This window comes from Bacidia gigantensis, assembly GCF_019456465.1.
Source record: "Bacidia gigantensis strain McMullin 20006 chromosome Unknown contig_304, whole genome shotgun sequence".
Taxonomy (NCBI): domain Eukaryota; kingdom Fungi; phylum Ascomycota; class Lecanoromycetes; order Lecanorales; family Ramalinaceae; genus Bacidia; species Bacidia gigantensis.
The window spans coordinates 553,301-577,748 of NW_025408609.1; the positions used below are offsets into that span (position 1 = coordinate 553,301).

A 24,448-nucleotide genomic window follows, 5' to 3' on the forward strand; every position below is an offset into this window, starting at 1 on the left:
ATCTTTTGCGACATATGAGAAAGAGACATAAGGGTGCAAGTCATACATCGGCACAGTGCTGAGCGATATCATTCATTCGTATCGCTATGATTTTACGAAGCTGAGGTATATATGCCTTATACGGCTGCCTGAGTAAATACTCATAAGATGAGCTGATCTGAAGTTGCATTAATTCTTGACAAAGGAGAACAGTCTCTTCTCCTCAGCAGCAATAAAGCATGCACAGTCAGTTCCTGTCAGGTAGCCGCAACAGGGTTTTGCCAGCTCAATCCCCTTTGCTGGGCAAGCGACAGCGTGCATGAAGCGAACCAAGCGATGGGTACCATTTTCCCCCACACTGCACATCCTACGATCTGAAGACAACTTCATCTCTCCTAGACTCTCCTCAGTATCACTTCCTCCCATCGGTTGCCGGTGATCTTTGTCTCAATTCTAGCGCCGTCCATTTCCTCCACGCTGTCCCCCAGATTGGCCGCCGCTGCCTGTCTTGATTTTTCGCTTCGATGGGGTCATATGTAGCCACGGTTTCCGACGCTGCATTGCCAGTGTAATCTTCCTTGAAGTGACATTCTCATAGAGAACCTTGTATTCGATTCCGCGAAAAATTCTCTCATCGTATAGCCATGACTTTGCTTCCAACTGTTTCCTTGTGAGCCCACTCACCCATGTCGCTGTATCGGGACGTCCAGTCGAATTGATCACGCTACGTGCTTGCTCCCGAAACCTTTTCTTATCCTCTGAGACTGGACTCTGCCCCAGAGGCAGACGTCCAATAGAATATTCCTCCTTAAGTGCTGTGAAGTGCAGAGCCCAGTATTGAAAGTGGGGTGGCCACGTCTTGACTCGTGACACGAAGCGGTTTAATTGATCTAGTTCCTGTTGTACACCGCGTCGCCACGGATCGCTAATCCACGGAGGCAGGTAAAGTCGTTTCTTAAGGTAGCCGATGAGCGAGTCGCGCGCTGCCGTCAGGAATGGAGTTGTCAGCTTTCTGAAGTAGTGACTCGTGAGCGAGAGGTTGAGAACATCAATACAGCCTAGTGGCTCTTGTTGCAGGCTGCGGACGATTTGGATGTGAATTTCGGTTGCAAGTCGCTCCATACCACACGAATGGAGGATTGCTCAGCTTCACATTGAATTTGGAATGGTTTGATGGTGAACAAACAGAGGAAAGACACGGGTGATAATAATACCGCTAGCCGGATTTAGACGTCAACACACTCCAGTGAATGTGAAGAAGGGGCCACCCTCTATGATATGTCCCACACCATGGCTATCTTTACATCGACCTGCACTCATAAAGATTTCTCGATCAATGCGCAATTTGGCTCATGCAATCAAAATATGAGATTCGAGCTGTCTCTCGATATCAACTAAGATTAGAAACTTAGCAACAAGATATACTCTCCATCAATGAATATCTTCACCGGATCAATTATGAGCTAACGATAAGAAAAAAGACTCGCTAAATGGGGTCGCTTTTTCGAAAAGACTAGAATTAAGAGATGAGCAATTGAGCTCACAAACACCTTGCCGGATAATTTGTCGACATTCTAAACTGCACTCTCGTCCATAGGAAATCGCTACCACTAACCGTGGCTACATTCACTTCGCAGATTGCATATGCAACTAGCCACTCAATGAACCTGCCTGCAAAGCCGGATTATACGAGTGGTAGTGGAAGACTGCCTACCTGCCACCAGCCGAATCTTGCCTCATACTACGATATTGCAGCTTAAGGAATTATAACCTACTCTCTCTTTGGAACGTTGCTGCTGTTGATTTGTCTCAACCCGAATATCATTGACACGAGGAGGCTTTAGAGACAGCAGCAATTGATACTTACCGTCCGTGATTGCAAAAGCGAACCCTAATGATGACAGCAATGTTGCCGACTGAAAATTTTTCCGGCTTTCTCACTGGCACCAGCTGGTGCGAGTTTCTCATACCGCTGCATTTCAGGTCACGCAAAAGACACGGCTTTAAGGTCGGACTTAAGCAGCCTGGAGGCTTTCTCACTTCAAGACTTATAAGATGGGACAAAGAAGACGTATGTTTGGATATGGCAAGATTCTTATGGGACCAGTGCTTTGTAAGTCTCACACAGAAAGCCTGCCAAGAAAGCTTTAGACAGAGCATACATTCCGTAATCGATCGCTGTCCGTCGGCCTTGTGAGAATCAAGGTGGTAAAATCATGACTGGCCCTGTTATGCATCATGATTGACGGCCTGGCGTACCTGAAATTGTCTCAAAGTTAGTTCGCAGCGGCTAGTTGATGAGCTTCATTCCAAGATGTCTCAGTATTGGCCTGTAACAAAAGAACCTCTTCATGAGCGACTTTCGCGCCATGGCCGATGGACAGACGAGAGGAACGCTGCTTGGAGCTTTGTTTACTCTTAAAGATGCTGGAGTAACCCTGACAGGCATGTCTCAGACCCTCATGTCCTGGCATCAAGTGCTCTTTTTTACCAAAGACAAATCCCAAGAAGGTCGTTTTCTAGCATTGTTATATCCAGCCCAAGCTCATTCACTCGCACTTTCACGCGAATGGCGGGACGGTAAAATCACTTTCAGAGCCGAAATGTAATCCTGCGAAAACCTTTCTGTTTGAACGGAGTGCCCGAGACGACGATCTCCCAGGAGTACAGAATGAGGATCGTGTCAGTGTTCTTAAGACACCTATATCGCTAGCCTGTTATCATACACGCCTTGTCCAACTCTTTGTGGAGGAATTTGGGAACAAACAGGTTTGGTCTGAAGGAGCAGGAAGTACAGAGAATTCCTCGATTCATGCAGAGGGCGTCTGAATGTGCTGCGGCGCAAAGGGTTGCAAAAGCTTTTGTTCTTATTGGACGTTCTTGAGGACCCGACGATGTGTCCTCAACTACCACGTGTCGTGGGCCTCAAAGGCTGACAGCAACAGTGCAAGCCTGTCCATGGCTCGAGATTGACAAAACTCAAGGTCTCCCCTTCTACTCCTCAAGATGTATCGAAGAAGGTGGTGGTTTACTTCACTGTAGACCCTACAGGAATTCTGTCTGCGTCCCAACAGATTGGTACATCACATCACTGAACAGCCACCACAAAAGTTTATTTCAGTGACTCATTTGTCGAATATTTCACCGTCATTGCTTTTGCTACGAACAACCATTTCCTTCCCAACTACATCTCACAGCCGTCGATCACAGACATCAATTATAGCAAAACTTTGATCTCTCTTGACTCACTTCAAGTTTTTCTGACCCACAACACCATGGTTGAAGCTCAAGCGTTAACCTTGGAGCCTGAGGATGCTCTCCATCTCAAAAAGCGAGGATTGTTGACGGATGCTGGAAACGGCAAGCGCAAAATTTCACAAAAGTCTTTCACGTCTGGCAGGTCACTATCCTCATTCGCACATGACGACATCACCGTCAATGCCGACAACTTTATGGAGATTCCAACGCACATGGAGTCTATGGAGACTTTACAATACCTTGGGTTCAGCGAGACAGCTGCACAAGTATTTTGGGGGAAATGGAGCGACTGGGTTGAGGATGAACTCGCAATCCCAAGGCCGTCGTTATCGGAGTATGTTGTGATGATTATTGAACACAAGGTTATTGATGCTGAGGGAGAGGAGGATGATTGGAAGGGTGTGCTCGAGGGCTGGGGGATAGACAACGATTTATGTGAGAGGATCTTGGATCCTCTATACACAGATGTAAGGCAGACCGCATCAGCCAAACACTGGGTCGTATTTACGATCGAAAATCGCCAATACAAACTTGAAGAGATATTTCAACAAAGTCGGAACCGCTTACAGAGACGCCATGCTCGGCGTCAGGCAGACCCATCTTCTTCCGATCATTACGAGGAGTCGGATCTGGTAGAGCCAGATCGCGAGTACGGCCCGGCGCCTGGAACTACTTTCTAGTAATTCTAGATCTTTAATTTGGTTGAATGACGCTTGACATTCACTTCTAAGAGACGAATCATCAGAGACGGCAATAGCTTTCAACCCTCCCAACTGACTTGAATATGAACTTTGCGACGGTGCCCAGGTCGCAACGAAAAATCCATGCCACTGGGACCTAAATTGATGTTCTGCTACCGTCCTCCCCACTGCGCCCTATACAATACTATGAGAATCAAACCTTCCGGCAGGCAACGTACAGACATTCTTATCCTTCCACTTAGCTAAATTTGACCAGCTTTGATGTAGGATCAAAGCAAAGATGCCTCACGCTGGTCACTATATTAATGCCAATGGCTTGATTGCGCAGTGGGATGATGGAGAACAGGGTGGAAGTGGAGACTCGTTCGTGAATAGGGTTTGTAGAGGAGAATGCGAGGGGGTTTATGGGCCTGAGAGATATATGTGGTGAGGTTTTTGGACGGTCTTGGATTTTTGTCGGTGATGGAATGGACGAAGAGAGGTAGTGGAGGGAGACAACTCTCTCTCTTGGGGTAGGGTTTCAACAAGGGGAAAGGGAGAAAGGTGCTGTGAGGAGATGGTTTCATATAAGGCGATATGTGGTGTAAAAAGAGAGCCGGAATGGCGGCACGCCTGATCAAAATGACTTATCTTCAAGCATGGCCCACAACAAACTGGACGTCTAAGAAAGAACAATGACTGGCACAGGTAAGCTCGGCGGAATTTACCGTGCGTCTTCAGGGGAACACTTTCAATTCTAGCAGCCAGCGTCGGTAGAGTTTGCCCAAAGAAGGCTCTATCAAGGCGTCCGGACCCCTACTACAGAGACATAGATAGCCAACATATAACGCCCCCCTACCAACCTTTCGAGACGTAGATTTACAGCATCATCTCCAACGGATTCTCCACCACTTTTTTGAACTCCCGTATCCACTCCCTCCCACGGCTCCATCAACGACTTTGTGATCGAAACTCGCGGTCACGACGATCTGGTCGTCAAACTCCACCTTGTCACCTTCTTCCGATGCGGAGGGGATGGCGACTTTTCTTGTCGTACCCACGGCCAGGATACCAGCTTGAGGCGGGTTGATGACGGCGGTGAATCTCTCGACTGCGGCGTTCATGCCCATGTTACTTATCGTGAAAGTGCCGCCTTGGTATTCTTCCGGTTTCAGCTTGCCGTCTCTTGCGCGTTTGCCGAGGTCCTTGACCGCTGAGGAAATAGCCTCGAGGCCGATGGAGTCGACGTTCTTGACAATGGGCGTCATGAGACCTATTGGTGTAGCAACTGCGACGGAGACGTCAACGGTGTTGTGTTGTCGGATCACTATCTGTCCTCCAACTTCTCGCCATGATGAGTTGACGGCGGGTACTTTTTTGCAGGCGATGGCGCTCGCTTTGATGAGGAAGTCGTTCACACTCAGCTTGTACTTGCCGTCTGCGGAGGCGTTCAGCGCTTGCCGGAGCTTGAGGAGTTTGGTGACCGATAACGGGGAGGCGACGAAATAGTGGGGGTTTTGGTTCATGGACTCGGTGAGGCGGTTTGCGATCGTTTTTCGCATTGACGAGGCGGGGATATCTTCGTATGAAGGACCGGCAGCCGCCGCAGCAGGGGCTGCCGAGGGACTAGCTGCTGGTTGGAATTTCTCGATGTCGGTTTTGGTGATTCGGCCGCCGGGGCCAGTGCCCTTGACTTGCTTGATTGGCACACCTTTTTCGAGGGCTAGTGCTTTGGCTGCTGGTGCGATCTGTGGCTCTCTGTCGAGGCTGGTTTGCAAACGTCCATCCGTTGAATCTGATTCTTGTGCTTCTGGTGCTGATGGCTTCTCGGAGCTGGGGGGCGCTGTACTTGAGCCTGTATCTTGAGGTTCCGACGACTCGGCGGCTTCTTCCTTGGGAGCATCTTTGGGAGGAGCCTTTTCACCCCCGGCATCCTCTAACGTGAATGACTCGAACGGAGCGACATCCTCACCCTCTTCAATCATGACTGCAATTGGCTGTAGAATTTAGCATAATTTCTCTTGGATGTATGGGCCAAAACCAACATTTCCCACGGCGATATCTTTTTCCCCCGACTCCTTCAATATTTTTGCCAGGACGCCCTCTTCTTGAAACTCAAAGTCCATTTGTGCTTTGTCTGTCTCGATCTCTACCAAGACATCTCCCGGGGCTAACGACTCCCCCGGTTTCTTTTGCCAAGCGCCTATATTCCCCGCCGTCATGGTAGGTGACAAAGCAGGCATAGTGACGACGGTATGAGGTGGGAAGGCTGCAGAGAAGGTAAGCAAAGCTCAATTGAGGCTCACCGCTAAAGCACGTACATTTGTCGGCGTAGAAGCGGGCAAGGGCAGAGAGTGCTGGGACACATCTGGGACGACAATATTAGTTCGATCAAAAGTTCGGGAGACCCATTGTAACTTCCAAAGGGGTCGTACCTTGAAGTATTAGGTATTCTGTATGCAGCGAAGATTGATTGTGGGCTCGGGGCAGCTCTGAGGAAGCTTACCCTTGCCGGGGAACGGAGGAGGACGGAGGTTGACATCGAGGACTGGGTGGGCGGGGATCAAGCAATTGAAGGAGCGTGAGAAGCTCACGTGTATCAACAAGAGCTATCGTCGTCCCATAATGAGCGGCTGGAAGAAGTCGGTGCAGTTGCAGAGCAATTATTGAATGTTGGGAGGTGAGAAAGTTACTCCGGTGATTTCTCTTATTTTTGTCGGGGAACCCTAAACTCGCAGCGCCCAGCCCTAACAACCACCCGATGGCGCTAGCTGAGTCAGAATGCCAAGAATTGATAGTGGCGGGAGCAGCCAGCCAATCAAGGAAGCTCGAAGCATTGAAGCCTCTTACCCTTTTCTTTGCATAGAAATCATCATCCACCCACCGGCACAATCCTCCCCATTGCGACCACCCACATACGAAGCTCTATAGTGGAGGCAGATCAGCGGCTGCATGAGTCTTCCTCAAATCTCGACCATCAAGCTTCATATGCCACCTTTCGCCTTTTCCTCGTCGAGTAGTGTTGCGGCCTATCGAGAGGCAGATCGTTGCCTATGGCGGAGGGCCAAGGGTCAGACGGAGAGGTGGAGGTGAATGGTCAAGAGGAGTATGATGGGGAAGCAACCAGAACTTCGCAGCAGTCCCCGCAATCACTCACAGAGGACAAGGAGGAGCTGAATTTAAAGAAAGACTGGCAAGAGATAAAAGTTGCAGACGTGCCGCAAGAGCAACCTGATGAGACTCTCGACTCCCCACAAGCTTCACCTGATTTCCGGGAAGGCTTTTCGACCCCAGATGACTCTGCGGCGAACCGAACAGACACTCCCACTTCATCAGGGCCCCCTCCGCTTCCTGAAAAAGACCATCCTCCTCATAAGCAGCCTCCGCGCGAAAGCATCGGAGCTCTTCCCTCTTTGCCAGTCACCAACGGTACTTCACTACATACGAGACAAGAATCAGATGCAAACTATGCCCAATCTCCAAGCACACCCAAGCTTCCGGTCCAACCCATCAGTTCCATTGTTTTCGTCGTCACTGCACTAGAAAAAATAGCAGACTCCCGAGAAGCGAAAAGAAGGAAGCCTTTGGGAGAGTCTGTCCAGCGGGCACTGGCTGCAGTCAAAGACAAGAACTCCTCACCTGATCCCGAAATTATCTTTGAACCGCTTCACCTCGCTACAGACAACACCAGCGTACCCCTCACAACAACGGCTCTCGACTGCATAGGCAAATTGATTAGTTACTCCTACTTCTCTGTTCCCCAACCCTCTCTAGATCCGAATACACCACCAAGTCAGCAACCTCAGTCTCTCCTTGATCGGGCGATTGACACGATCTGCGACTGTTTTCAAGATGAAGCTACACCAGCAGAAACACAATTACAGATTCTCGGATCGTTGTTGGCTGCCGTCCTCAATGATAAGGTCATCGTCCATGGCCAGGGCTTGCTGAAGGCCGTCCGCCAGGTGTATAATATCTTCCTCATCTCAAAGTCAAGTACAAATCAGCAAATCGCGCAAGGTGCTCTCACACAGATGGTCGGAACGGTCTTTGAGCGTGTGGGGCAACGGCTGTCCATGAAAGAAGCGCGAATGAACCTGGCGCCAATTGATTCAGAGAAGGGGACGGCGAATACAAGCCAGTACGAGCTCAACAGCAGCAACCCTACTCTTGGGTCTCTAGATGGCGAAAGTGGGGAGCAAGATGGATCATCGGAGGGCGTCTCCATCCGAACTGTGGATCAACCGGCCCCAAAGTCAGATGAAGGAGAAAAGCTGACTCTGCAAAATATTGAGACGGCGAAGAGTTTTGACGATCGTCGCATCGCAGATAACGCGCCGACAATGATCACGCCAATGAAAAATGCACAGAAGAAACCGCCAACGGATGCCGGAATGTCTACCAATGGTATTGACGGGAGTATAGAAAGCACGGTCGAAGATGAAGAAGATGAGATTTTTGTCAAAGATGCATTCCTCGTGTTTAGGTCGATGTGCAAAATCAGCCAGAAAGAATTGCCCACGGAACAGCAACAATACGTTGCCTCCTTTAACATGCGACAAAAGTTGGTCTCACTTGCCATCATTCGGACACTCTTGAATAACCATATGGTTGTGTTTACGTCTCCGAACTGTACCATTCGTGGAGGTGCAAACGAGAACCCGACAAGCTTCGGTCAAGCAATCAATCAGCACTTAAGGTTGAGCATCTCTAGAAACGCTGCCAGTTCCGTCAAACAGGTCTTCGAAATTGTGGCCGAAACCTTCTGGTTGACGCTCAAGGATATGCGAGTAATGCTGAAGCGAGAAATCGAATTATTCCTCAAGGAAATCTATTTAGCAATTCTCGAACGTAAGAATGCACCAAGTTTTCAAAAGCTGTACGTCATGAAATTGCTGAAGAGGCTCTCTACGGATCCTCGGGCTCTGGTCGAGATCTACTTGAACTATGATTGCGAGTCGACAGCTCTTGATAATATGTTTCAAAGAATTATCGAGCATCTCTCCAAGATTTCCAGTACACCTGCGCTTGTCACTGCCCAGGTGTATCACCAATACATCGATCATTACTCAAAGGAGATAGATGTTGATATTGACTGGCGTGACCGAGGTAAAATACCCCCGTCATTGACAATCGCTCACCTGAGTGCTACGTCTCCACCTGAATGGGATTTGCCTACGGACTTTCTTCTCAAGCAGCAAGCGCTTGATTGCTTGGTTCGAACATTGCGGGCTCTGGTTAATTGGTCTCAGGACAACCTAGATGCAGCTGTGTTGAAACCTGACAGTGTATACTTGAGACAATCAATGGAACAAGTCAAACTGTCAATAGATCGATCACAGGGCCCAGGCTCGCCCAGAATTTCTTCTGCTGGAGGGGACACACCACTTCCTCCCTCCACGCCAAGGCTCGAAGATGATCCCAGCCAGTTTGAGAAGCAAAAGCTTCGCAAAACAGCCCTGCTCAATGGTATTAGACAATTCAATTTTAAGCCTAAACGAGGTGTGAAGACGTTGTTGAGCGACGGCTTCATCCAGAGCGACTCACCCGAGGATATTGCATCTTTCATTTCGCAGACTGAAATGCTTGACAAAGCAATGATAGGTGAATACTTGGGTGAGGGTGAGCCGGAGAATGTTGCTATCATGCACGCTTTTGTGGATGCCATGGAATTCGCCCGACGCAGATTTGTTGATGCGCTTCGAATTTTCCTCCAAAGTTTTCGGCTTCCTGGAGAGGCGCAAAAAATCGATCGATTCATGCTCAAGTTCGCCGAACGATATATGGCCGGCAACCCCAATGCTTTTGCTAATGCGGACACTGCTTACGTCCTGGCGTACTCGGTCATCATGCTAAACACCGATCAACACAGCACAAAGCTAAAGGGCAAGCGAATGACGGTAGAAGATTTCATCAAAAATAATCGAGGCATCAACGACAACGCTGACCTACCGGATGATTACCTCGTTGGCATCTATAATGAGATTGGAGAGAATGAGATCGTGCTGAACTCAGAGCGTGAGACCGCAGCAGCACTGGGTATGATGCCGCAACCAACAGGCGGTATCGCTTCAAGAGTTGGCCAGGCTCTTTTGACCGCTGGTCGGGACCTACAACGGGAAGCGTACGCCCATGCCTCAGAGGAGATGTCAAAGAAGGCAGAGCAACGGCTCAACACACTGATCAAGTCACAGCGTAAGGCAATGCGGCAAGGACAGCCAAGATTTGTCCCTGCGACATCGTTCAAGCATGTCGGACCTATGTTCGATGTCACCTGGATGTCATTCTTTTCGGGACTCTCAGGCCAAATGCAGTCAGCTCAAAACATTGAAGTCATCAAACTCTGTATGGAGGGTATGAGGCTCGCTATTCGTGTATCCTGCTTATTTGACTTGGATACTCCACGGACCGCTTTCGTCACCGCACTCTCTAGCTTCACAAATCTTGACAATCTCAGCGAAATGATGACCAAGAACTTTGAGGCTTTGAAAATTTTGTTGGAAGTTGCGCTGACCGAGGGTGATTTACTGAAGAGCTCTTGGCGGCCAATCTTGACTTGTGTCAGCCAGCTCGATCGTTTTCAATTGATTTCTGGAGGTGTGGATGAAGGGACTGTACCGGATGTCAACAGGTTACGCATTGAAAGGACACCATCAAACCAGTCGAGAAAGTCTGTCGCAAGCTCACGATCAAGACCAGCCCCAAGTTCTACCCCCTCCCAATACGATCAAAGCTTGGCGAAAGAGAGTCGCTCTTCGGACATGGTGAAAATCATCGATCGTATCTTCACGAGCACGGCTGAGCTTTCGGGCGAAGCTATAGTGTACTTCGTTCGAGCTCTGAGTGAGGTTAGCTGGCAAGAGATACAATCTTCAGGTCAAAGCGAAGCACCTCGAATGTACAGTCTTCAGAAACTGGTGGAGATCAGCTACTACAATATGACTAGGGTTCGTTTTGAGTGGAGCAACATATGGCAAGTGCTTGGCGAGCATTTCAACGCTGTAGGTTGTCATTCTAATACACACGTGGTCTTCTTTGCCCTTGATTCCCTACGCCAACTTTCGATGCGATTTATGGAACTCGAAGAGTTGCCCGGTTTCAAATTCCAGAAGGACTTCCTGAAGCCATTTGAGCATGTCATGGCCAACAGCTCTACTGTGACTGTAAAGGATATGGTACTCCGATGCTTGATTCAGATGATACAAGCTCGTGGCGCGAACATTCGATCGGGTTGGAAGACTATGTTTGGTGTTTTTACTGTGGCTGCTCGAGAGCCCTACGGTATGTGATTTGCCTCACCAGATGTCCCACGTAAACTGATATCTTTGCAGAGGCCGTCGTGAATCTTGCCTACGACCATGTCAATCAAGTTTACAATACTCGTTTTGGCGTTGTCATCACACAGGGCGCATTTGCCGATCTGGTTGTCTGCCTCACAGAGTTCTCAAAGAACTTGAGATTCCAGAAGAAGTCGTTAGCTGCCATTGAAACACTCAGATCCACTGTGCCGCGTATGCTTAGAACGCCTGAATGCCCTCTGTCTCATCGGGCTGGTTCTGTACCCAATGGTGTAGACCCCGAAAATTCAGGGGTACCGAAAGCTATCAGCAGACAAACGCAGGAGGAACAATTCTGGTTCCCTGTGCTTTTCGCTTTCCATGACATTCTTATGACTGGTGATGATCTAGAGGTTCGATCTCAGTAAGTGCAAGTATCTAATTCCCACGGTTATCCGCTGATACCTTACTAGGGCGTCAACCTACCTCTTCGACATTCTGAAGGAGTATGGAGGTGGTTTCCCCCAGAATTTTGGGACATCCTGTGGCGACAACTTCTTTACCCCATCTTTATGGTACTCAAGTCAAAATCTGAAATGACGAAAGTCCTGAACCACGAAGACATGTCAGTATGGCTTTCGACAACGATGATACAAGCTTTGCGGAACATGATTACTCTCTTCACCCACTACTTTGATGCTCTTGAGTATATGCTTGACCGATTCCTAGACCTCTTAGCTCTCTGCATCTGTCAAGAAAATGATACCATCGCTCGAATTGGCAGCAATTGTTTGCAACAGCTCATCCTTCAGAATGTGCCACGTTTCACACCTCATCACTGGCACAAGATTGTTGGAAGCTTCGTTGAACTCTTCGAGAGGACCACAGCTCATAGACTTTTCCAAGCGGCTACATCTTCCTCTGATAATTCTCAGATCGGTGGTGAAGATGAGCTCGCTCGCAAGGGATCTCAAGCCGAACCGGCAAACTTCAAGGACCTTGCTATGGCTACCCCTTCAGATGAGACGGCACCTCTCGAAGAAACGCCAACGCCAAGGACAAGTACAATTGATGGGGCACTGTTCACGAATCATAATCGATCAGAATCTACCCACACCCAGAGCTCACCTGTACAAACACCAAATCTGGAAGACTACGGACGGCAGGTCAACCTGCAGCAGCAGCCTGTCGTAGTCACAGCCGCACGCCGCAAATACTTCAATAAAATCATCACACAATGTGTGCTACAACTACTAATGATCGAGACCGTCAACGAACTCTTCTCAAACGACTCAGTCTATGCCAAAATCCCAAGTAACGAACTCCTCCGGCTAATGGCGCTCCTCAAGGGCAGCTACCACTTCGCTAAAAAGTTTAACAACAATAGAGAACTGCGCATGCGGTTGTGGAGAGAAGGCTTCATGAAGCAGCCTCCCAATCTTCTCAAGCAAGAAAGCGGTAGCGCGGCGTGCTATATCTCGATTCTGTTCCGCATGTATCATGACGAGGGCGAGGAGCGACGACGGAGTCGGGCGGAGACAGAAGCTGCACTGATCCCGTAAGTCTCTTCTCTCTTTCCTCGTATGATAAGCAGACTCACTGACATCCTCTCTAGCCTATGCGCCGACATCGTCCGCTCCTTCACCATTCTCGACGAGTCGCAACCGCGCAACATCGACGCGTGGCGGCCTGTTGTGGTCGACGTACTGGAAGGCTACACCAATTTTTCTAGAGACGACTTCGAGAAGCATATCGACACGTTCTATCCATTGGCGGTTGATGTATTAAACAAAGAGAACGGCATAGAAGTGCGGATGGCACTGCAAGCGTTATTGAGACGAATCGGGGAGTGCAGGTTCGGCATGGCGCCTGCTGAGCCGAGTCAGACTCCTACGAGCCCGAGGAGCGTCAGTAGTAGTTATTTCATGACGAGACGGAATAGTGTTGTGGGTAAGGGGCGATGAGAGAACAAAGCGTGAGGTATGGGGACAGGAAATGGGAAGAGGCGTTCCTGGCATATGGTGTGTGTGTATGTATGCTGCATTTTAGCGATGTGAGCAGGATGTTTGCAAAAGGGTTAGGTTACATAGAGGCTCTTGAACCAGAGCCAGTCCGGTGACTTCTTCGATTTTTAGACGATAGGGTATGGCTAGAGTGGGTAGTGCTTGTAATCTAGAGATTTCTCCGATGCAGGAAAGACTACCTACTTTTGTCTCCCGATGGTGGTGGTGGTCTGAAGGAGATGCCTCAGGCAGGTTTCATGCTCTTCTTGTTGCCTATACCCTGATTTATCCGAGGTACACAGACGATCCGATTGCACGGTACAGAATGCTAAGCTATATTAGGCGTCTGTACACCTGTTTATACCACTTCAACCATGGTTGTGGCCTTTGAATCCGGTTACTAGCCCCTAAAACCTGCTGCTCTAGGCTGCCTGCAGGCTAGTTCCAGGCGCCCCCACAGTGCCAAGCACAATAACCCCACTATTGACTTGCCCTTCGTTCTGGTAACTTACACCAACAACAGCGTCAGCCGTTACTGCTCGCGTGCCACAGCAGTCGCTCTATCTCTTCACAACCTACACCAGGAACGTTTATTATTCCCCCATATCACTAGGGCTGGAGGCCTACCCATACCGTCACAATGGTCGGCTTCGCAGATAAGCTCAAGAACAGCGTCGCAGGCGTGAGAGAGCAGATGAAAGGTTCCTATTCCTTGTGATCCATATTGACTACTCATGGTTACCTTTGGTCGGCTCGCTGACAAGCTCTCTTCATACAGACACCAATCTCTACGACGCCAAAGTCTCCGCCCTCCACTTCAAAAACAAAGTAGGCAAGTTCGGCAACATCATCAATTCGAACCACCGTCACGACGAGGCCCATGAAAAAGCTACGGACGACAAACGAACAAAGATAGCTCAGTCGCACCGCTTTGAGTCTTTTGCGCCAGAAAGAGAGGGCAACAAAATTAAGTGGTATGTCGACGGGCGCGACTACTTCCATGCAGTCTCGGTCGCCTTGGAACGCGCGAAAGAGACCATCTACATCGAGGATTGGTGGCTGAGTCCGGAACTCTTCCTCCGTCGACCACCTTACTACAATCAGCAATGGCGGCTGGATCAGGTCCTGAAGCGAGCTGCTGAGCGCGGTGTCAAGATCTACGTCGTCGTGTACAAAGAAGTTGAGCAGGCTATCAGTTGTAACTCCGAGCATACAAAACACGCGCTCCATGCCTTGTGCAAAGAAGGGCAGCCAGGCTATGGCAACATTAAGGTCATGCGCCATCCGGATCATAACGTCTTCGAGAACGCTGGCGACATGACCTTCTATTGGGCGCATCATGAGAAGTTCATTGTCATTGACCATGAGCTTGCTTTCATTGGAGGATTGGATCTGTGTTTTGGCAGGTGGGACAACAAACAGCATCCCCTGGCGGATGTGCATCCAGCCGGTGTGAGGAACGAGATGTTTCCAGGGCAAGACTACAACAACAATCGCATCATGGACTTCAAAAAAGTCGACGACTGGAGTCAGAATGAGATTTCCAAGGCAGACTTTGGGCGAATGCCGTGGCATGATGTTGCCATGGCGGTAGTCGGCGATTGCGTGTATGACATTGCAGAGCATTTCGTTCTTAGATGGAATTTCGTAAAGCGTGACAAATACAAGAGAGACGCGAAGTTCGATTGGTTGACGTTGGAGGGTAGAGAGGGTGAATACGAAGATCTGATCGCCGTACAGAGGCCGAAGCATCCTGTAGGCGAGTATATTCATCACCCTAGAACACCACTCGCCGGTCGAGTGTGGGCGAACGAGAATCAAGGGACTGTCAAGGCGCAGCTTGTCCGCAGTTCAGGGGACTGGTCTTCTGGAATATTGACAGAGCATTCAATACAAAATGCCTACTGTGAACTCATCCGCAACGCCCAGCATTTCGTCTACATCGAGAATCAATTCTTCATCACAGCTACCAGCGAAAACCAATCACCCATCCACAATCAGATCGGTCGCGCGATCGCCGACGCGTGCATTAAAGCAGGAAAGGAAGGCCGCAAGTTCAGAGTTATCATCGTCATCCCAGCTATTCCCGGCTTTGCTGGTGATCTCCGCGATGATGCCGCCATGGGAACACGAGCAATCATGGATTACCAGTACAAATCAATCAACCGAGGCGAGAACTCCATCTTTGGTCAGATTAAGAAAGAGGGCATTGATCCTACCCAGCATGTCTTCGTCTTCAATCTCCGCGCATACGACCGCTTGAACCGCACCCCTGGTATGCAAGCCCAAGAAGAGAAATCCGGCGTCACTTATCAACAGCTCCAGAAAGCGCAAGCTGAGGAGATTATGGGCGGCAGTCTCCCCAACTCGACGGATGACAATCCTGGCGGTGGCGACGAACATAAAGCGGAGCTGGAGGAACAAAGCCGGAGGTTTGAAGCTGCAAGAGAGAATGTGGATCTCAATGCAGACCCAAAATTGGACCAGGATACCATCAGCAATTGCATGATGTTGAATGGCGGAAAGGTCTCTGAGCAGCCTTGGGAGGGTGGTGATTTGAACAAGGAGAAGGAGAATTTTGTCCAGGAAGAGCTGTACATCCACGGCAAGCTGCTGATTGTGGACGACAGGATCGTCGTCTGTGGGTCCTCGAACATTAACGATCGCGTAAGTCCTCCTCTCGCCCCCTACCCTTCCCTCAGTCCCATAGACCTCCCACTACCACACCAGCGCCAAGCTAATTCCACCCACCATCCACAGTCCCAACTCGGCTTCCACGACTCCGAACTCTCCATCGTAATGGAAGACACGCACCTGATCCCCTCCACCATGAACGGCCAGCCCTACCAAGCAGGCCACCATGCCGCCACCCTCCGCCGCAATCTCTGGCGCGAACACCTCGGGCTCCTCCCCGCCCAGGACGGCGACGCCAGCGACGAAGCCAATGCCCAGCCCCCTGAGATCCCCAACGATTGCGGCGAGAACGATCCGGAGTATAAATTCGTGGAGGATCCGCTCGGTGAAGAAGTCTGGGGGATGTGGACGACGAATGCGGATGAGAATACGAAGTTGTATAGGCATCTCTTTAGGGCGGATCCGGATGATAATAGTGCGTCCCCCCTCCCCTCCCTTCTCCCCCATCTCCTCTCCCCATACATCTTTCTCCATGTCCCTACTAACGCATCTCACAGTCAAAACATTCGACGACTACGACGCCTTCGTCCCACGCCACACCAAGTTCCGCCAAGGCCATCTACACGACCCCTTCATGGACCCTGTCGAGGTCAGGGAGAAACTCGATAAGATCAGGGGTCATCTCGTCTGGATGCCGCTTGAGTTCCTGCGGGATGCGGAAATGGCGGAGCGTGGGTTGCAGGTTAATGCTTATACTGAGAGTGTGTATACGTGAGGGGGGTGAGTGAGGAGGGGAAGAGGGAGGGGAAGGGGAAGGGGAAGGGGAAGGGGGGAGGGTGTGATGATGATGAGTGCAGCGACGTGACAACGGATGGATAGATGTGCAACGAACGGATGGGAAGAACGACGGGACGCGGGAGACGGTACTGCGAGGCTTTTCGACAGGAGGTAAGCGTTCGTAGTCAGTCAATGATTTTTCATTCTTTTTACGATCCATGACATCGATCCCTCCCTCCCTCCCTTCCCTCGTGTTCGCACATTCATATATTATCTGTTTACAGCTGGAGTAAGTACGATTCTTTCCTCGCTCGACCGAGGGTCGGTGTATCTGAACGTTGCCGCGCCAAATTATAGGCGCTAATTGGGGGGAAGGCAGCCTTGTACCGCCCGCCTGTAGGTAGCTTTCCTGGGCAAACCCCCCGCAAAAACCCCCTAAAACTGGATTTGGCGCTAGCTCTTGAGGGTTTAGCGCGATTTTAATGGATAGAATTTTTTGGAGAACTTCTTCTTCTTCTTCTTCTTCTCCATCATCACTACATTTCTGCAGCGATGTCGGCATTGTATCACTATATGGTAGCTGTTTATCATGCCTAGATGCGCAAATAGTATGATATGAGATGAAAGGGAGGGTATGTCGTAAGTAAGAATCAGGACGCTTTGTCCGTCACATTGCGTATTGGTCACGTGATGATGTCTTTGTTCTCTGCAGCATTCCTGCGCTGAGGCTGCGTGATACTTTGGTGTTCATTTGCAGGGAATCTACAATAGTTTGTCGTGCTATTTTAGAGGTATGGGTGGTGGTGCTGATGAAATACCCGCTTTTCGTTCGTATTCTCGTCGTCTATGATTTGATCACAGCAAGGTTTCTCTAAGACGACGAAGGAAAAGTATGGCGAACTACCGTTGCGCAGGACGGGTCGCAAAAAGCATTACGTGCATTCATCGCGGTACCCTGTCTTGCTGTTTGCCAGCTACCTGTAGCACACCTCATGCACATCAAAATATACAGTTGCAGAAGACGGGAAGAGATCTTCGAGATTTATTTATAGCATGCTTTTCATTCTTGAGCCGCACCATACGATATCTCATGTATGGTTAAGGCTGGTCCGCACAGTGAGACTCCTGTAAATCATCTGGGGCGCTCCCGCTGGTCATTAGGCGAGGATACTTCCGCAACTCCACGGGCACACGAAGGTAAATGCATCAATTTTTGCTGATTAACTAGGTTCACCGTCCGTGACAGGCGATGCAATGAATCGTCATAAAATCTTCTTCAGGCAGTTCATTCGAGTCGTTTTCACGAGGGAGGATTAGAATTAGGCCCTCCTGCTAAGACCTTGCACCTCCTTTCTTTCAGGATGTCATTTGCTATACTCTTGACCATGATACTTTCGATGGTCAGGAGAGTGACCCTCATTCCTGCTGAAGTACCTGGCCTACCTGCACCGCCTAAGTCATTTTCAGCACCAATAGCGCCGAAAGGGCCTGCCTACGAAGTTAGCTGCGTCCCGTACCCCAAAGACTGGTCTGTTACGACAGAGGAAGACTGCAAAAAGGCAGCTAGAGACTTCCAGAGCTTTCTATACGATAGCTACACTGTTTATCTGAAGAATCAGTACACCCCTTCAGGCCAAAACCACTTCATCGCGCCCACTTACTTCGTCGAAAACGATTGCTGCTTTACCTTCTATCTTCTCAATAATGCAATCTGGGATACCTTGGACAGAGCATCCGCTCTGATAGGAGCAGCTGGTGTGCTCGACCAATGTGCATATTTCGGCGAAGTGCAGGTGGGCGTGAACGTCAAGATTCAATTGATGGACGGTAAGCACGCCCTAGACGAAGCGATGACGAACGGGAACCCCGTGTTCCCATTCAAGCACACATCCGGGAACATTACAGCGACAGAATTTCTGAACAGCTCCGCTAGCATGACGTCTGCACAGAAAAGCGCTGCAAGCCAGGATGGACTTTACCGGTGGAGGCGCTAGTGGTGTCTCAGACACCAACCAAGAAGTTCTGCCGACTTCACCCCTAAATCTTAAGGATACATAAAGACAGTCTCCCGCTCCTCTTTCATCATCGTCTATTGTAACTACGGCTTTCAGGATGTGGAGAAAATGATAAGAATCAATGACTGCCGGTATAGCGTCGCAGCCTTCGATCTGACAGCTTTGTCAAGGATCCTGATCTGCCTGTTGGTGGCGGTACAGTATCAAAAGGTCGCAGGCCTGGTTCCTTCGGTTTTGAAAGAGAGATCTGCACCATCTTTCCCTCCACTACCACCACCACCGGATCCCTCGGGACGCCCTCGGACCAATTACAATGTGCAATGTGACCCATATGACCCTTTTCTTCCTCCATTAGAATTCGAAATATATGTCGCACCGGAATGCCAAACAGCATGGAACTACTTCAACACATTCACACTTAGTACCTACAACTTGATAAAGAAGGGTTCCGGCCAGCACATGGGTGACAACACGTTGTACGCACCAACATATTTTGTCAGCGATGCATGTGCATTCACTTTCTATCTCATTGGGGATTCTACGAGTGCTTCGATAGATAAAGCGGCTGCCTTGACTGCGGCAGAAGGTGTGATAAGTTATTGCGCCTTTTATGGTCAACTACAACTCTCGCAGAACGTAAAGGTCCAGGTCATGGATGGCGCTGACGCGTTGAAGGAAGCGGCGCAGAATGGGAATCCTGTCTATCCTCCCCAACTTATTGACAACGTCACAGCACAGCATATTGCAAATGATACAGCTGTGCAGTCCTTCCGACAAAATGCCACCGCGCAGCCAGAGTACTTTGGTGGGGCTAAAGCGCCCTTCCCTGTCCCATTCAATTGTGATACTTATCCTTCTGGCTACGATGCTGCGGAGTGGAGCTCCACTGTTGGATCTGACTGCAACAAGGCGTGGGATTATTTTGCGCAATGGAGTCGTCTGAATTACACTCTCATTGCTGAGGGAGGAAACGAGCCTCAAAATGACACGACTCTATTTGCACCTACATACTTCATCGCAAACACATGCGCATTCACCTTTTCCCTCAAAGCTGAAGTACATAGTCAAGCGGTCAATAAAGCGGACACCATCATAGCGGCATCCGGCGTCGTCAGTAGCTGCGGATACTTTGGCAACGTGGCGCTCAGTGATGTTGTGAGTGTCCGGGTCATGGACAGTGCTCAAGCATTGAAGGACGTGGGCGCAAATGGGGCGCCCGTTTTCCCACGACCAACGGATTCTCTTCTGCTCAACAATACTCAATCATCCAATGATTATGGTGGAGCTCAGGCACCAAACTCGACACAGCAATCAATACACAGTGTGACCCAGGCACAGACCGCCCAATTAGGTACGTTTCGATGACGCGGGTAATCATGACAACTGGAATATGTCATCTCCAGCGGTGTCACAGATACTATCAGCGATAGAAGCTGGACCCTGAAGATTGATGAAATCCACACGAGGCGGAATGCCGACAAATTGAGTTTGAACGCGAGAGGTACTCTGTGACGTCCGTCTATGTTTCACTGGACGCATGAAAATTAAGCAAAAAATGTTCTGCCGCTCGCGGGGTTGTCTAAGACATTTCATCCGTGGACATCAAAAGCTCACGATTATGGTAAGATAAGGAGCCTCTGGGGCTCTTCTTCCGCCTCAACCTCTCCTGAATCCCTCAGACAGCAATTGGACGACATTCAAATAGCACCAACTTGAACATAACAATTCAACAAAGTCCACCAAGTCATGGCTCTGATTCGGCTATTGTTCGCCGTCATTAGTTCCAGTGCTGTCTGCTCGTCGCCAGTACCGCAAAACACCTCGTCCGCACTTCTTCCAAAGCCACCTCTGTCTCACCAAGGACGAAATTGTGACCCTTATCCCACAGACTTCGATATTGTCCAGTGGAAATTGACGGTAGCGCCGTTCTGCCAAACCGCCTACAATTCATTCTACACCCTGACGGAAACAATCGACACATACGACCTCATCCTGAAAGGTTCCGGTCAACCCGAAGCCGGCAACCGTATATTTGCACCGTATTATTTCATCCCTCCTTCAGACAATGACGACTGCGCCTTCACCTTCTATATCACAGGTGATAGAACAGAGGCTCCTTTGAAGAAAGACGTCGCGGTGAAAGCTGCGCAGGACATTCTTGATAATTGTGGGTACTTTGGCTACTGGGATATTGAGCTTGGGACTGGTGGAGGAGTTAGGGTTCAGGTTATGGATGGCTTTAAAGCAAGTCAGGAGCAGGCGGATAATGGAAATCCGAGATTTCCGCCGTCGCTCATGCCTGGTGATGCTGGAAAACAGGTCACTAACGTTGACACGCTCTAATGACATGGATTCACAGACCCTGACGGCAGAATCATTCGCTAAATTCAACCACATAGTTCGCTCATCATTAGTCGTGGTATAACCTTTCAGACTCTTTCACTCTCCTCTATTCGGTCTTTTTTGGACAACGACAATCACTGTAGTGGTTAGGTGAGAACCCTTTCGAACCAATTCAGACTTGGAACGAGAGTCCCAGAAACAGCGCGCGACGTCGCTTCTAGGAAATGTCCCAACTTGAGCTTGCTTGAAATACCGAGAGAGCCCAATGAAACAAGACTGGGCGTAACATCAGACGCTGCAATCGTATCGCTTGGGTATTGGTCAGCTCAAGAAGCCTAGATGGGCGATTGATATCAACCCCTGCTATCAGAAGAGGTATGAGTGCTGGCACGGGCCACAAAGATCCCCATTCTATTATTCTAGCGATCAGAAAGAAATGCTACTAATTCATCCGAATGATGTAAGCTGCCATTGGTGTTGGCAGGCGTGTATCTTGTAATGTATCAGGAGAGGATATTGTAAAAAGATACCGGACGGCTTTGATGATGAATATTATGATCCACTTTGGGACTCGATGAATAGCGACGACCAAGTTTATGTCAGGTCATCGACGTTCAATTTGCGAGTGTGAAATCCCACATCCTTTGGCTCTCCTTCGTTGACAATCGGCACACAATTATTACCACTGCTGGCTCTGTCAAGAGATGAATTACCGTATGATTGACTCCTACGCCGGCAACCTGTGCAAGTATCTGTCATCCAAGACATCTAAGATTTTTTGATTGGCCCCGCAAATGCAGCTCTTGAGTTTCGAGATGACATCAAATGCGCGGAATACTATGACCCGCATAACAGAGGCGAGCCGTATTTAGACCGAAAGATGTCTTGTGGAGGTTCCAAAATTGGCCAATAGCCGAACATTCTCCCGCACGCACCTTGACAGGAAAGGATCTCCACGACAATACCTCTCTTAAAGCGTGAATGTAGTCCTAGCCGGTGGCTGGATAGTAAGAGAAGACTTCTGCCATCATCTGACTTGGGCCAATAAGTCTTCTCGACTCAATCGGTGCCCTATGGCTCTCGCGAACGCCCTCACATTCCTGAGCTTCGTAATATATCTAAGCTATGCCGCCCCGCCACCGAGTACACCAGTAAATCCAGCAGCACCAGCAGCGTCATCATATACTTATAAACTGAAGTGCGTTCAGATTCCTGCAGAATTTGATTATGTCCTATGGGTACTTGCCAACCTACCCGACTGTCAAAATGCCATAGCTACCTTTGCCGGATTTGCACTCGACGACTACACTGCCATCAAGAAAGGTCAACCCATGACTGACTCAACTATTATTGCACCAACCTATTTCGTCATCGACGAGTGCGCGTTTACCTTCTATCTGGAAGGAGACAATACGAGCGCTGATTTCAGCAAAGGCACAGCAACACAATCAGCTTATGGCATATTACAAGATTGCGGCTTCTATGGCGAGATTGATATCACTGATCAGCTTAAAGTACAAGTGATGGATGCGGTGCAGGCGCTGAGTGAAGCAAGCCAAAATGGAAATCCGGTCTATCCACCGCAACTGGACCCTCGGCTTCTGCAGTTCGGGGGCGTTGCACCGCCAGGCTATTACGGTGGTGCTACCATGCCGGGTTTTGTGCCAAACATCTCGGTGACAAAGCCACCTGCGAACTCGACCGGAACTCTGCGTGCGAGTTATGCATCGCCCAGTTACGCAAGCGCGCGTCGGCGGTGGGCATAGTCGGAGACGATTCATGAACCTTGCCGCCACCGGCAACAGTAACTTGGTGACGAGCATCATCGAACCTCTTAATGTGGATTCCTTGCTACTGTATCGAAGATGCAGATTGTAGAAGACTTGTCGTGGAGCTGCAGTCTCGAATTGACAACGACAATGACCAAGTACAGGGGCTACCAAGGGAAACATCAGCAGACTAAACTCCGGCTCCAGCAAGGAGCCGCGGAGAAGCCTTGTTCGAAAGTTAATCCTGACTGAAGATGGCATTCTTACCCCACAAAGAGCGAGATAGGTTTCAAGATTAGACAACGGATGTGTAGACAGCGCACCTATCAAGACTCGCTCTTGTCACGCTACGATCTAAGTACGTCAAGACTGGCCGATTTGACAATATAAAGGCTGGAAAGTGCATATACGAGATCTACAAATTACCAACAGTTCGTCAAAGAAATGTTGGTTTCGCCAGACCAACACTCCAGTGTATACGCGGAACAAGACATGTCTCACCCGATGCAAATGCCAAAACAAGTCCACTAGCCGCAAGCGGAACGCACCCTTCTTCAATTCTTCAAGAGTATTAATCGAATTCTCCTTCCCCTTCGTCGTTCACAACACCTTGCCCACCACCATAGCGAAAGGACCAATTCTTCCCGCACGGCTCGAATCCGAACCTTTCGCTTCAGCCCAACAACATGCTTCACCTCCTAACCCTCATCTGTCTCTGGATCACCACCACATCCTCTTCTGTCACACGACTAGGCTTCGCCACACCAGACCCAGGTCCCGTTAAAAACCTCAACACCACTCCCGTGACCTTCTCCCCGAAATGCAAGCCCTTCCCCGCAACCTACAACCCCGCCGAATGGGCACTAACCATCCAACCCGAATGCCAACAAGCACTCGACTACTTCAAAACCTGGGCCCAAGCGACTCCCAACTTCCCTCTCATGAAGACCTTCGACGAGACATGCACCTGGTATGATCTCCCCTGCGTCTACGCGCCCACCTACTTCGTCTTCAACGACTGCGCTTTCACCTTCTACCTCCTCGACGGGGCCGTAGAACTACCCAGCATGAGGACCGTCGATGCCATCAATAAAGCCGGGAATGTGCTCAATGTGTGTAAGTATTATGGCGAGCTGCAGATCGATGCGAATGTTGAGGTTGCTATTATGGATGGCTTGCAGGCGTTGAGGGAGGCGCAGGGAAATGGGAATCCGGTCTTTCCGCCCCAGATGGTGCCGGTCTTGCAGTTCCGCAATGCGACTGTTCCGCCGGGGTTGGTGGGGAGTGTTAGTGCGTTGAGTAATCGGACGCTTGATGCGGAGGTCGGTGTGGCTGGGAATGGGAGTGTGAGTGTGAGTGGCGTAGGCGCTTCTTCGACAAGCCGGTTCGAGACGACTTCGGTACAACAGGCGCCGACGCAGATGGCGGTGGGGACGTTGAGTACGCCGAAGGTTGGGAGTTCTGATGAGCCTTATCGATTCAAGAGGAGAGTTTGATGGTTGCATCGATTTGGTAGAGTGTGGTCTAGTTGATGTCTCGGATCCAGCCGGATCTCCCAGTTGGGGATATGCAGCATAATTTCTCATCATTAAGTGGAGTGCCAACACTGATCCAAATGGCTGGATGGTGATAATGGCTAGATGACGGTAACACCTTGGCCGTCAGGTCTGCCTCCAACGACCAGGAGCAAACTTCCTGGCAACCAGCGCCGCG

The 24,448-nt window shown here is 49.7% G+C and overlaps 10 protein-coding genes across 10 annotated transcripts; 8 read left to right on the forward strand and 2 right to left on the reverse strand.

Moving 5' to 3' along the window:
* Window positions 1–432: 432 nt before the first annotated feature.
* KY384_008806 (uncharacterized protein) lies at window positions 433–1,101 on the reverse strand (the record flags this gene model as incomplete). Its single annotated transcript, XM_044817293.1, has 1 exon — window positions 433–1,101. One exon carries the CDS (start codon window positions 1,099–1,101, stop codon window positions 433–435), a length of 669 nt encoding a protein of 222 aa, XP_044665888.1.
* Window positions 1,102–2,348: 1,247 nt separating this feature from the next.
* On the forward strand, window positions 2,349–2,808 carry KY384_008807 (uncharacterized protein; the record flags this gene model as incomplete). Its single annotated transcript, XM_044817294.1, has 2 exons — window positions 2,349–2,411; window positions 2,518–2,808. The coding sequence occupies 2 exons, from the start codon at window positions 2,349–2,351 to the stop codon at window positions 2,806–2,808; spliced, it is 354 nt and encodes a 117-aa protein (XP_044665889.1).
* Window positions 2,809–3,254: 446 nt separating this feature from the next.
* KY384_008808 (uncharacterized protein) lies at window positions 3,255–3,917 on the forward strand (the record flags this gene model as incomplete). The annotated part of the gene is made up of 1 exon (XM_044817295.1): window positions 3,255–3,917. The coding sequence occupies one exon, from the start codon at window positions 3,255–3,257 to the stop codon at window positions 3,915–3,917; it is 663 nt and encodes a 220-aa protein (XP_044665890.1).
* An 887-nt stretch (window positions 3,918–4,804) lies between these two features.
* MRP3 (Component of pyruvate dehydrogenase complex, mitochondrial) lies at window positions 4,805–6,459 on the reverse strand (the record flags this gene model as incomplete). The annotated part of the gene is made up of 4 exons (XM_044817296.1): window positions 4,805–5,914; window positions 5,963–6,186; window positions 6,239–6,285; window positions 6,353–6,459. The coding sequence occupies 4 exons, from the start codon at window positions 6,457–6,459 to the stop codon at window positions 4,805–4,807; spliced, it is 1,488 nt and encodes a 495-aa protein (XP_044665891.1).
* A 511-nt stretch (window positions 6,460–6,970) lies between these two features.
* KY384_008810 (uncharacterized protein) lies at window positions 6,971–13,313 on the forward strand (the record flags this gene model as incomplete). The annotated part of the gene is given in 6 exon segments (XM_044817297.1): window positions 6,971–11,198; window positions 11,249–11,618; window positions 11,668–11,708; window positions 11,723–12,752; window positions 12,810–13,144; window positions 13,276–13,313. 6 exon segments carry the CDS (start codon window positions 6,971–6,973, stop codon window positions 13,311–13,313), a joined length of 6,042 nt encoding a protein of 2,013 aa, XP_044665892.1.
* Window positions 13,314–13,837: 524 nt separating this feature from the next.
* On the forward strand, window positions 13,838–16,606 carry KY384_008811 (uncharacterized protein; the record flags this gene model as incomplete). Its single annotated transcript, XM_044817298.1, has 3 exons — window positions 13,838–13,898; window positions 13,976–16,306; window positions 16,389–16,606. The coding sequence occupies 3 exons, from the start codon at window positions 13,838–13,840 to the stop codon at window positions 16,604–16,606; spliced, it is 2,610 nt and encodes an 869-aa protein (XP_044665893.1).
* Window positions 16,607–17,993: 1,387 nt separating this feature from the next.
* Window positions 17,994–19,988, forward strand: KY384_008812 (uncharacterized protein; the record flags this gene model as incomplete). The annotated part of the gene is made up of 2 exons (XM_044817299.1): window positions 17,994–18,589; window positions 18,761–19,988. The coding sequence occupies 2 exons, from the start codon at window positions 17,994–17,996 to the stop codon at window positions 19,986–19,988; spliced, it is 1,824 nt and encodes a 607-aa protein (XP_044665894.1).
* Window positions 19,989–20,369: 381 nt separating this feature from the next.
* Window positions 20,370–20,966, forward strand: KY384_008813 (uncharacterized protein; the record flags this gene model as incomplete). The annotated part of the gene is made up of 1 exon (XM_044817300.1): window positions 20,370–20,966. One exon carries the CDS (start codon window positions 20,370–20,372, stop codon window positions 20,964–20,966), a length of 597 nt encoding a protein of 198 aa, XP_044665895.1.
* Window positions 20,967–22,039: 1,073 nt separating this feature from the next.
* KY384_008814 (uncharacterized protein) lies at window positions 22,040–22,732 on the forward strand (the record flags this gene model as incomplete). Its single annotated transcript, XM_044817301.1, has 1 exon — window positions 22,040–22,732. The coding sequence occupies one exon, from the start codon at window positions 22,040–22,042 to the stop codon at window positions 22,730–22,732; it is 693 nt and encodes a 230-aa protein (XP_044665896.1).
* Window positions 22,733–23,421: 689 nt separating this feature from the next.
* On the forward strand, window positions 23,422–24,231 carry KY384_008815 (uncharacterized protein; the record flags this gene model as incomplete). Its single annotated transcript, XM_044817302.1, has 1 exon — window positions 23,422–24,231. The coding sequence occupies one exon, from the start codon at window positions 23,422–23,424 to the stop codon at window positions 24,229–24,231; it is 810 nt and encodes a 269-aa protein (XP_044665897.1).
* Between the last annotated feature and the right edge of the window lie 217 nt (window positions 24,232–24,448).